Source organism: Gekko japonicus, unplaced genomic scaffold, assembly GCF_001447785.1.
Source record: "Gekko japonicus isolate JY-2015 unplaced genomic scaffold, Gekko_japonicus_V1.1 scaffold4483, whole genome shotgun sequence".
NCBI classification, from domain to species: Eukaryota; Metazoa; Chordata; class Lepidosauria; order Squamata; family Gekkonidae; genus Gekko; species Gekko japonicus.
In genome coordinates this window covers 46,042-59,089 of record NW_015166574.1, presented here as the reverse complement: position 1 = coordinate 59,089, position 13,048 = coordinate 46,042, and the positions used below count along the sequence as shown (strand labels likewise).

Here is a 13,048-nt window from a genome sequence, read left to right as displayed (position 1 = left end):
CCTGCTATCCTTCTCTGCAGGCACAAGTCTAGCACCACGTTCCGTTTTATTCACTGTACAGAAAAGGCACCCTGAATTGGCTGGCCCAGGCTGGCCCGATATGATCACCATCTTCAAGTCCCTGAAGGGCTGTCATCTAGGGGATGGTGTGGAGTTGTTTTCTGTTGCCCCAGAAGGTCAGACCAGAACCTTCTTTTGAGGTTTTCAAACAGAGGCTCGATGGCCATCTGACAGCAGTGCTGATTCTGTGAACTTAGGCAGATTATGAGAGGGAGGGCAGGAAGGGTTGCTTCAGTGCTTAGTTCTTGTGGCCCTTTTTTACATGCCCAGGGAAATGCTGATTGCCACTTTGGGGCCAGGAAACAATTGTTCTCCAGGCCGGTTTGGCCAGGGATCCTGGAGGTTTTTTGTCCTCTTCTGGGCATGGAGCAGGGGTCACTGGGTTTGTGTGGGGGTTGGACTAGATGACCCTGGGGGGTATGATCTTGTCAGAAGCTAAACTGGGTCAGCCCTGGTTAGGCCTTGGATAGGAGACCCCCATGGCAGACCAAGGTCACTATGCAAAGCAAGGCAATGGCAAAACACCTCTGTTTGTCTCTTGCTCTGAAAACCACACAGGGTTGCTGTAAGTCAGATGCCACTTGCACAAGTTTAATCACGACTGATGAAGATTCACACAACAAAACAGGAATATAGCCGGCATCTTGTCTTTGTTGTGTGTCTTTTGCAGCTTGTAAATTCTTTATAGCATATGTCATATTGCAGCATTTTTTCCAATTGCCAGCCTTTTTGGATATGTCATCATAGTGGTATTGATAGTGTTCCTAATCACTGCCATTGTGGGTATATAATGATGTTTTTATAATTTTGTAATTATAATCATCTTCTTCACATTTTTGCAATCTTTGAATTATTTGTGCACCTTCAATATCTCTTTTTACACATTCTATAATCATTCTTAGGGCCGCGGTAGCTCAGAGGTTTAAGACGCCGAGCTGCAGACTGGAAGGTCTGTAGTTCGGCAGTTCGAGACCCGAGTGCCGCATGACAGAGTGAGCTCCCGTCTCTGGCCCCAGCTCCTGCCAACCTAGCAGTCTAAAAGTAAGAAACTGCAAGTAGACAAATAGGTACCAATTCGGTGGGAAGGTAACAGCATTCCATGCGCCTCGGCGTTTAGTCGTGCTGGCCACATGACCACAGAAAAGTCTTCGGACAGCGCTGGCTCTTCGGCTTGGAAACAGAGATGAACACCGCCCCCCTAGAGTCGGATTCGACTAGCTTTCGAGCAAACGAAACCTTTACCTTTTACTATAATCCTTCTTCGACCTCTGTTACTTTCTGCTATTCAGAGGTCTCCTGTCCCCCTTGTTATCTCGTCTGGGTTTTTTAAAAGGTTTTTTTAATAAGGCCTTGCATCAGAACAGAGCACCGTTACCTTGAAGATCCCCCCCTTCTGCCATGCAATCTTTTCAATGGTGTCTCCCAGGATGCTGGTATGGTCAATGCCCAGAGACGAGACCCCGCAGACAACAGGTTTCCTGTAACAAGCAAGAGAATGAACACGAGAACGAGTCATTTCTTTGGCTCAGAGAATCTGATGCACGTCAGCAACAAGGGCCAGGAAAATGGTGCCACATCAGAACAGACCTTTGAGCGAGTGCCGCCGTCCACTCGCCAAAGTGCTGCTTCGGTATCTAGTGTAACAACAGCGCTAGGGCTGCTACGCACCTGCCCACTTTCCTCTGGAAGCCAGAGTGATGTTCTCAAGCGACACCAGCAGAACTTGGCTCGCACAGGGGCAGGGGGCTGGGGAAGCCGACCCGGGCTGGGACTGCCGTGTGTAAGGGCGGAAAGAAGAGCAACTGGTACAGCACGTGGCAGATGCGATTGCAAGAAGGCCTTCTGAGAGCCTCTCAGTAGAGGAGATGGCCGGCATTTTGATCTCCCTACCTGATGATGTTGGTGCAGTCGTATGCGCCGCCAATGCCAACCTCAACGACCGCCAGGTCTACCTTAAGAAGAACACAAGAACGTATCAGAAAAGCTGAGAGAAAACTCCCCTTAAGGGAATACCTGCAGCTCCTGAGGAAGGCTGCAGTTTGGGCAGCTTCCAGAGGTAGATCTGAGAAGGGGCTTTCTCCAAGCATCGTTTCTCGGTTCGTAAATTACCATCTGTCTGTTTTAGAGCTTTAGGATGTTGCCGATGATTGGTAGCATAATTATATATTGCATTTTTGGTGTAACCCGCCTTTACCTTAGGTAACGTGGTATATAAATCTTTTTCCGGCATCAACAAAAGGAGAGAGTCAGGGATGTCCCCGTGGCCGAGAGAACAATGCTACACAGGGCTATTTTTGGGCAGGAACGCACAGGAACGGAGTTCCAAGTTCCTGGCTTCCAAGTTGGCCACGCCCAGCAGGAACGCATTAGCATAATAGGCCACACCCAACAGCAGACACTCATTAGGATTGGCTACATTAGGGGTGTGTGGCCTAACATGCAAAGGAGTTCCTGCTACAAAAAAAGCCCTGGGTTTTGACAACAAACAAGGTAAACAGAATAACAAGCAAAAGGTGGGTGTGACAGGATGAGCACACGTCTGGTAACATGGGGTGTGGCCTAATATGCCAATGAGCTGTGCTGTCAGGGGTGTGGCCTGATATGCTAATGAGTTTCTGCAGTTGGGTGTGGCCTATTATGCTAATGAGTTCCTGCTGGGCTTTTTCTACAAAAAAAAAAGCCCTAATGCTACAGATCAGGACGTCTCCAGCTCAGATCTCTCCTCTGCTTCAAACCCTAAATATCCATTATGAGACCAATACATTTCAGAGCTGTTCTAAGGGACTGCAGCCATCATATATGCCAAGTGCCTTAACTCTCCAAATGCGCTAAACATGATGACGATGAGAATTAGTTTTAGTTGTTTTATCATCATCATCATCATCATCATCATCATCATCATCATCATCATCATCAAATAAAAAACCATCATTCAAGTGGAGGAGAGCATGATGTGAGGGTGCCGTACCTTTTCCTGCAAGAAAACGTGGAAAGCCATGATAGTCAGAAAGCGGAAGTAAGCCGGCATAGCAACATGCTCAGAATCCTGTGGGGGGAAAACAGGATGGTTAGGAGGAGGGCCACATGTTTTAATGGCTTGTGGTCTTAAATACTGTGAGTTTTAATTATAAGCCACCCCGAGCAGGACTTGGAAGAAATGGCACAGAAATATTCTAGACGGTAATGTTGTATTATCAATGAAAATGATATATATGCTTATTTCTACTGTATTTTTGAAAATTAATTTAAAAATACCAAATAAAAGAAAAGGAAAAGAAATATTGTAAATCGATAAATGACATTTCCTAACCAGTACTTCAAGCTCCAAATGAAGCCTCCTTCATTTTCTCCCTAGCCTCCAGAAATCAACTAGGCTGGGTTTTTCCAAGATGTGAATTAAAAGAAAAACTGAAGTTCAGAGGACTGGAGCATACCGAAGAGTCCACCCGAGTACAAAGTGTCTCAACTGCGGTCGATCCAAAAGTAACAGTACTCCTTTACACATTATATACAGGTTTTAAGGCAAAGATCAGACTTCTTAACTCATCTGCCACAGATCCAGTTCCATCGTTTCAGGACCAGAAGCCTAGACCACACATCTGGGAGAATGGCGTTATAAAGTGAAAGAATCAACTTACTTTTGCAGGTGATGGAATCACATTCTGGAATGCTCACCTAATGTACATAAGAGATTTGATTTCCCACAAGCAACATCCAAAGACTGAGCTAGGCTAGAACTTTTGTTCCTGTTGTATCATGTTTTTTGCACACAGGAGGCATCGGAAATTGGTGTCCACCACTTACAAGCCGAAATTGTGCAGCCCACCTGCACCATGGTGTTCACCTGCACCTTTCCCGGTGCCCATTAAATAATTCAATGTTTATGGTGTAACACAGACAGCGGCTTTATGTAAAGCATCATTTCCCTCGCCTTTCCTTTCGCATAATGAAGACAACCAGATGAGGGTTTCTTTGCTCGCTGAATAAGTATGCAACAATACGTTAATTTTAAAAGGCATCTCGTTCAACAGAGTTTATGCCCAAAATGTTAAAGACCTACTATCAGAGTTCTGGATAACCTTGGTCCCTGACATTTTGTGACTGGGCATGGAAGCCATTTAGTGGTTGTGCTCACCACCTTGTGTCAAAATTCCCAAAGCGTCCACAGGCTGTGAAGGGTGGGGATCATTGTTCCCTCTAAGCTGAGTTAGTGTGAGCTAGCTCACAGTTTTTTAGCCTCCGGCTCACACGTTTTTGTCGTAGCTCAGGAAGGATGGCTCCAGAGCAAACTAATGTACACAGCAGCCAAAGAGCTCACTCACGATTTTAATGCCAGCAGCTCACAAAGTAGAATTTTTGCTCACAAGACTCCACAGCTGAGAGGGAGCGTTGGTGGGGATATCTGCTGTAGCCCATGCTATCACCTCAACCACCCACATCTGGGAACCAGGCCTTAGATCAGGAGCCAGAAGAGTCAGCAGGAGACAGATTATGTGACAGAGGCATAACAAGACTCATTATTAATCTGAGGGACCAAACAAATATAAACTCTTTTCATACTAAACCTTGGTTGACAACGACAGACTCTGGTTATCTGTTTTTCCTGATAAAAATTGGGGGGGGGGGGAGCATTGCTTATATTTTTATTTTTCTCCCACAGGCAAAAAAGCCTGTTCCGCTCACCTTGGTCTCCTCCAACCGGTTATACACCTGCCAGAAGTATTTGCTGAAGAGCTCTTTGCTGATCGGCTGCCCGTTTATCCGAATCCTTTCGCGTACCTGGACCAAATGTGGAGAGCTAAGAGGAGAATGTACAAGACAGATTAAATTCAGCCCCTCCAAAAACAGGGCCCCTCCCTAGGGATGGGTACAAACTGGGAAAATGTGGTTCAGTTCAAGGTTCACAGCCGAACCATGAATCGAACCACAAACTACTCGTTTACGAACTGAACTGGTTCATGCGGTTTGTGGCTCTGTGGTTGACAGGGATCGCAGTCCCTTTAAACAGGGTTTGCAGAAAGCCCGAAAAACAGCTGAGTGGCCAGGAGCAGCATGTTCCCCACTGCTCAGCTCTTTCAGTCTGTCTTCTGCAGTTCCTTTAAAGTATAAAGGAACTGCCGAAGACAGCTGTGGCTTTCATGGGGAACAGAAAGCAGGGGTTTGAAGGGACTCTGAGTCCCTTTAAACTCCCGGTTTCTGCTCCATCCACGAACCACCAAGAACCTAAGACCCGCTCTAAAAGTTTGTGCAAATTCGTAACAGCGAACCCGTCACGAACTTCTCTTCGGGAACCATGAACAGGGCAAAATTTTGCTTTGTGATTCTGTTCATGCTTATCAGTACCCCTCTCCCTCCACAGAGCAGCCAGGCAAATGACCAGAGCCAGCTCCCCACCCCAACTAAAACCCTTCTTCACAACTCAACCAGTTTACAACACAAGCTCAGTTGACTGGTATTAGCAAGAACCAAAAAGAAGACCTTTTCTCTTCCTCTCCGTTATGATATTTTTATCTAACCTTCTCCAAGGAGCTCAGGGCACCAAACATTGTTCTTAACATCAGAAAAACCCTGCTGGGTCAGACCAATAGTCCATCTAGTCCAGCATCCTGTCTCACACAGTGGCCAACCAGTTCCTCTGGACAGCCGACAACAGGGCACAGAGGCCAAGGCCTTCCCCGGATGTTGCCTCCTGGCTCTGAGATTCAAAGGCTTAATTCTTGCTTTTCTCACAGCTGAGAGAAGGCTCAAACTAGGGACTCTCCAATGTTAGTCCAACATACTAATCACGCTGGTTTATCCCGCTCATTAGCATTTTCCCTTTGTGTTCTAACCAGCTTTTAATTTAGAGACTTCCAACCTCCCTGTGGTTTAAACCTGATCTATTATTAGGGGAGAGGGTTATGTTTATGACAGAAGACAACGGATTAAATTATTTTCCTTCAAGATATACATTAAAATGCTTAATATTCTGTCTTTCTGAAAATTTGCATTCAAAAAACTCTACATTCTTTATCAATAAAAAGTTTAAACAGAATCCACAAGGTAGCTGGAGGTGACACAGAATGACAAACAATGGTTTATTTCTTGCCTACAAACCAGGACTAAATCACAGTTTGGAATCCTGGCTTGTTTTTGCTTTTTTGCCATCAAGTTGCGGCCAACTTACGGCAACCCCTTGGGGTTCTCAAGGCAAGAGATGTTCAGAGGTGGCTTTTGCCATTGCCAAGAGAAGCCAATGTTGGATCAGGCCAATGGCCCATCTAGTCCAACACTCTGTCACACAGTGGCCAAAAATACCAGGTGCCATCAGGAGGTCCAGCAGTGGGGCCAGGACACTAGAAGCCCTCCCACTGTTGCCCCTCCCAAGCACCAAGAAGACAGAGCATCACTCGCCCCAGAGCCCCTATCTATACCTTGTGGCTAATAGCCACTGATGGACCTCTGCTCCGTATGTTTATCTAATTCCCTCTTGAAGCCGTCCATGCTTATAGCCACCACCAACCTTCCAGAGCGACCTACCTGTAGAAACCAGTCTTTAAGCCAAAGTTGCGTAGAATACGTTCTGTAAAGGCACACACTGAACCCTGAGGCAGAAGAAGATGGTAAGGGTCACTAAACATCCAAGCCAAGACAGCTGAAAAGAGTCGGCCATTTTTCCCAATGGGAAGGCCTGACTTTCCGAGGCACAGTAGCTGATTAAAAGACTCCAAATCAACATTTTCACACATCGAGATATCTGAGCAAAGCAGTTCTCCACTGCGATTCAGGCATACCGTCAGGGGGGGGAAACGACAGGGGCTATAACAGAGCCTGCAGATAGTTAAATTGGTGAAATGCAAATATATTCAGAACTCTAATGTGGCCTAATAGTAGCACTGACAGCTCTGGACTGGGAAATATCTGGAAATTAAGGGGGTGGAGCCTGGGGAGGGCGGGTTTTGGGGAGGGGTATAATGCCTTAGAGTCCGCCCTCCAAAGCAGCCATTTTCTCCAGTGAAACTGAACTTGGTTATCTGGAGAACAAGTGTAACAACAGTGGGAAATCTCCAGGTGCCACGTGGAGGTTGGCAGCTCTACCTAACAGTGAGGCTAGGGTGGGGCTGGGAATTTGAGGGATGGGGAAATTGCACATAGGAAACTTAAAGCCACTGCCGACCCTCAGCTCAGAAATGGTCAACTCCCACCAGATTCAGAACTCTCCCCTGCGGTCCTATCCAGTACTTGCCCCGGGGCACAGACACCATTTTCTAACATATGAACACTCCCATCTAGTTCATATACTCAATGCAAAAGGGTAATTAGCCTATTTAACACACAGGGGGCTAAGGGAAATGATGATTTTGCCCACAGTCAAACACTAAGCCTCTGGACTGAATACATCGGGGGAGCGCTGGAGGATTTGACCCGCCAGCATGGTCCCAAATTTGAGCATTCTCCTTCCCAAAATTCAGTGGCTCACTGCCTTTCCCACTTTCCCCTCACATCAAGTCCTCGTAAGCATGTCTAACACAGCTTCAACCCACCCTCTGTGCAAGGAATTCAGGCAATGTACCTGGTTTGCTCTTTCCCACTGTCACACAACGACCCTGCGAGGTAGGGTAGGCTGACAAAATGCAACCGCCCCCAAAGTCACCCAGTCAAGCTTTTTTTAAAAAAAACAAAACAAAAGTATTTCATATATATAAGACAAATTCCCAGTCAAGCTTTATGGCAGCGTGGGGATCTGAACTCAGGTCTCAGATCTGAGGCTGGCACTCTAACCAGTGAGCAAAACTGTCTCTCCTTTGCGGTGGCGGTAAGTGACATAAAGTCGCAGCCGATTCACAGCAACCCTGGAGGGTTTTCAAGGCGAGAGACGTTGAGAGGTCATTTGCCAATGCCTGCTTCCTTGGTGGTCTCCCTTCCGAACACTGACCAGGGCCGACCCTGCTTAGCTTCCAAGAGATGACCAGATTGGGCCAGCCTGGGCCATTCAGGTCAGGGTCTCTCACTACACCTCCAAAACTCTTCCTCTGCACTCAAATACCACCCCCAATGCATTTATTTACCTTGCCCTTCGTTCCAGTGACGTGAATAATGTTCAGTTGATCCAGATCTTCGACCTGCCAGAGGTGAACAAACCTATCAGCTTCGTTTTTCAAATCCTGCCCCCCCAACCCGCTCCTCCCCAACTACAGTTCGACAGCACAGCAGGAAAGCTGAGAGTCTGCATGAGTAACAGCCCCCTGTATCTTATCATGCCAGATGAAGAAAAACCTGCCCTGCACACTCCTAGGGTCCAGTGCCCTCCGGCAAAGCCTCCGAGCCTCTCACCTTTAACCCACTGCGCTCCAAGAATCCTTTCATGGCTTCCAACTGGGCCTGCGGGTCTCCTCGTTCCCGCTTCACCTGCTCCAGATAGCTGGCATTCGTCTGGAGCGTATTGAGAGTCCGAATGGCATCCTAGAACGAGAGCAGACACGCAATGATTTGCTTGCATTTACAGAGAGTGGATAACGCTAGAACCCTGGATTGGCAGAAAGGAATCTCCCCCCCACCCCAAGCATAATCTTTACATTCCCCATGTCTTGCACTTCCAAGAATCTGAAACCTGGAAAAGAGATGCTGCTGTCCACGGTTCTAGATTGTCACGGCAGACTCCGTTGATGGCAGGAAGAGGGAAGGATTGGAGACAGTAACTCCCCTTCTTAAAGCTCCCTTCCATCCGTGGCCAGGACAGCTGCCTCCCCAGTGTTGAGTGTTCAACATCAGTATCCTCCAGAGAGGAATTTGCTCTCTCTGCTCTCCCAAAAGTAGACGACCACACGTGGCTGGCATCCATTCCTCTAAATCAAACAAACACTGGGCGGGAGAACGACCTTCTGTGGACTATGACGCACTGTTTGCTTTTCACAGGGCACCAAATGGGTTCACCAGAGGGAAGACGTCCTCTTCCAGTGTATAAGGAACAGTTAGTTCACGTTTCTGCAGACTCAAAGGACCGGCCCAGTCAAAGTATATCAGCAGGCCTGCTGAATTATAATCTGGTAGGTTTTAGCACAAAACACTTTCAGGATCAACTTGTATGAGCAACTCCGGAGAAAGACGGATGCTGCTGGTATAGATGGCGGAACCCACCCCCACGCCTGCAAATAACCCATGTCTTGGAAGAACACTGAGACCAATTTCTAAACACTTCATAGAAAGAAAGAAAAACCTCACATTCAAGCCAATTTAGACTCCTGGTTAATTAAAGCAGTCATGAATGTTCTCGGGGTTTCCACTGGTGAGGTTTCTATGGACACTTTTCAGTTAGCACAACCTGGGAACAGAACTCTTGAGAGGTCTGAGATGTTTATCGGATACTTGTTTTTCCTGGCTAATAAAACCAGCCAGCTATCAGCTATTCCAAGGCATTACCAGAACATCACCAATAGAAGGTTCTGTAACTATTTCACTTTTTCTCTATGAGACCCCTTTTATGTAATCTCTTTACAGGCCCCTCTCCGTAGTGTTCTGAGGTGACCGTCTATTTCCTTACTTATTTTTGCTGCCGCCGAAGGCTCTTCTTGCCTAAGAATTCTTAGTTGGACCCAAAGAACAGGATGGCTTAGCTATATCTGGTAGACTGATACAACAGTCAGCACGTGGGGATGGCTCTGAGGCCAAAGGGGAGCCTTACCATAAATAAAACAGTTGTTTCTCTTAAACAGTTTCTTTATAAGTATAATAGCATAACGGTTTCTGTATGGTTAATAAGATGAATGTGGTTTCACATAGGTACATAAGCATAATAGTTTCTGATAGGTGTATAGTTCTTCTCTCTCCAGAGTTCCTTAAACAGACCCAGCCACACAAGCTTACTCTCACTCACTTGCCACTTGGGCTCATAACAGCCACACAGTCTTATATTCCTCACTAGCCCATTAAGTGCATAACTTCCACACAGATTCGTTTTCCTCACTTGCCACTAAGGCTCATTTCCACACAGGCTTATTTCCCTCACTTGCCACTTAAGCTAATAGCTGCCACATAAGCTTATTGCCCTCAATTGCCACTTAGGCTAATAGCTTCCACACAAGCTTATTTCCCTCACTTGCCACTTAAGCTAATAACTGCCACACAAGCTTATTTCCCTCACTTGCCACTTAGGCTAATAGCTTCCACACAAGTTTACTTCCCTCACCTGCCACTTAAGCTAATAGCTTCCACACAGGCTTATTTCCCTCACTTGATACTTAAGTTAATAGCTGCCACACAAGCTTATTACCCTCACTTGCCACTTAGGCTAATAGCTGCCACACAAGCTTATTGCCCTCACTTGCCACTTAGGCTCATAGCTTCCACACAAGTTTACTTCCCTCACCTGCCACTTAAGCTAATAGCTTCCACACAGGCTTATTTCCCTCACTTGACACTTAAGTTAATAGCTGCCACACAAGCTTATTACCCTCATTTGCCACTTAGGCTAATAGCTTCCACACAAGCTTATTTCCCTCACCTGCCACTTAGGCTACTAGCTTCCACACAGGCTTATTTTCTTCTCACACTACGCAGCACCTCACTCCATCTCTTCACCCATTCACACGTCAGTCTTTTCTCCACAGCCACACTTAACTGTCTCTCACACAAAAGCCTCTCTCTGTCCCAACCAGTCAAACTCTGTCCCATTGAGTCCAACTACCATCCAAACATAACACACGTTAATCATTCATCCAGCCCCCTCTTTCTTACTCTGCAGGCCTGCATAACAGCAACATACACATAAAACTCTCCACTTTAAAACACAGAAATAAAATCCACATAAAATATTTACATAGCGCAAACATAGCAGGTCCCATTCACTGATAGAAGGTTCAGGGATAAGGCAGATCTTGAAAAAGTCAACATTAGATCCATGAGACCTGAATGACAGGCCTGTGTGTAATCTGCCATTCTTAAGTAACTGGTTGGAACCTACCAGCTTTCCCACTCATTCTCGCCCTCCCTCTCCGCAACCCTGGCTCCGCGTTTGTGTTTGTCCATGCAGGCCTCATAACCCCCAATGTAGCCTTTGTAGTAATCTGAAGACAATGCTCTTTCACAAGCAGAAAATCAGGGAGGATTCTGGAGAATGCAATGGCTCTCGAGGGCATGTATGTCTGGATGAAACCAATTATTTAGAACCTTCTCAATCTGGTTTTCATCCTGGATACAGCAAGGAAGCCATTTTGATTGTCTTGAAAAGCAATCTACATCAGTCTCCTAACGGTGCGTTTATTCCTTCCCCTGTTGGTTCTCCTGAATCTCTCAACAGCTTTGTACAGCATCAGTCATGATCAGTGTTCCCTCTATGCTGAGTTAGTGTGAGCTAGCTCACAGTTTTTTAGCCTCCAGCTCACACATTTTTGTCTTGGCTCAGGAAGGATGGCTCCAGAGCAAACGAAATTTATGCAGTAGCCAAATCACTTGCTCACAACTTTAATGCCAGTAGCTCACAAAGTAGAATTTATGCTCACAAGACTCCACAGCTTAGAGGGAACATTGGTCATGATACCCTTCTGAGTATCGTGGTGGTAATGCATCTTGGTGATACAGTGCTGGAATGGTTTCGATCCTCCCTTAAGGGTAGGTTCCAGAAAACAGTGTTGGACGGTTACTTGGTCCCTCGGCCTACCGGATCTCACATGGTTCCCTCTTGCCCCCCAGGCTATTTAACATCCATATGAAATCTTTGGGAGAGGTCATTCAAGGATTTAGAGCAGGGGTCCCCAACCTTCTTTAGCCCCTGGCCACTCTTCAAATTCTGACACGGAGTGGTGGGCACAACAACAAAATGGCTTCCATGGGAGATGGAGCCAACCACAAAATGTCAGGGACTGAGGCCATGCATAACCGTTATAATAACTCTTCAGCAGTTAAGGCAGAACCTCTGTTTAACAGGATGCCTTTTAACCTGCACAGCCAATCAGAAACCCTGCCGGGCACACTTTCTAAAAACACTAGGCGGGCGGGCGCCTGGAAGGGTTTTGGTAGGCACCACATTGGGGCACCCCCAGGCACCACATTGGGGAGCCCTGATTTGGAGGGCGTGCTGACGACAACATGACTATTTCTGTCTCCTTTCTATTTAATTCCAGGGAGGTGGGGGACATGCTTAAAGGAAACAGAAAAGAGGGAACTGAAACTTAAACCCAGACAAAAACAAAGTACTGTGAATCAGGGGTAAACCTGATTAGAGATGTATTATTTCTGGAAATGTTTGGAAAAATTGAAAAAATGCTACATTAGCATTTCTTTTTTCTTTTCTAGATTGAAAGTCATTCTGTTACTTTAGGAACATAAAATATGACTATGGGCATTTTTACTTGGCATGAAATTATCACAACTAGCATATTAAAAATACAGTGTATCCAAACAATTATTACAAACAGAATACCCACCCACATGCAAAAACAAAACTGAAGCCTTTTTATTTTCTTGTGACAATAGCACCTCTTAAAGGAAGAAATGCATCTTGTTCTTGTATTGGAGAGTTCAGTTTGTAACCTAGGACTTGCTTGTCCTCCGTGCACAGAAATTAGATCAATCTGACACCATACATATTTTTTTAGAAATGATCTGGAAAATATTTGAACACCTTGTCTTAAAAATTTCTATTCATCATGTTAAAATAAAACGTTCCATAATCAATTTTTTTTCTTTTTTCAATTTTTCCAATTTTTCAGAAAAAACCAAAAAGGCTTCAGGAAAAAAACGGAAAAAACCCGTTTTCCCCCCGAATTTTTCCGGTTTTTCCCCAGGCCTTCACATCTCTAAGCCTGATCCAGGAATAGGTATTCAATCGAGCGGCATCTAATCCAAAAAAATTCCCTAAGGGGTGGTGGAAAGCGCCATCAATTCACAGCTTACTTATGGCAACCCCATAGGATTTTCAAATCAAGAGAGAGGCAGAGGTGGCTTGCCATTGTCAGTCTCTGAGGAGCAACCCTGGACTTCCTTGGAGGTCTCCCATCCAAGCGCTAACCAG

The 13,048-nt window shown here is 45.9% G+C and overlaps 1 protein-coding gene across 1 annotated transcript in view; it reads right to left on the bottom strand.

Moving 5' to 3' along the window:
• FPGS (folylpolyglutamate synthase) overlaps positions 1-13,048 on the bottom strand; it is a 46,826-nt gene that overhangs the window by 21,028 nt on the left and 12,750 nt on the right. Inside the window, exons 3-9 of the mRNA XM_015412366.1 lie at positions 8,374-8,502; positions 8,109-8,162; positions 6,580-6,644; positions 4,744-4,858; positions 3,029-3,106; positions 1,951-2,012; positions 1,436-1,538 (exon numbers count right to left, since the gene is read on the bottom strand). Coding sequence (XP_015267852.1) covers positions 1,436-1,538; positions 1,951-2,012; positions 3,029-3,106; positions 4,744-4,858; positions 6,580-6,644; positions 8,109-8,162; positions 8,374-8,502 — 606 coding nt within the window. The remainder of the gene's footprint in view (positions 1-1,435; positions 1,539-1,950; positions 2,013-3,028; positions 3,107-4,743; positions 4,859-6,579; positions 6,645-8,108; positions 8,163-8,373; positions 8,503-13,048) is intronic.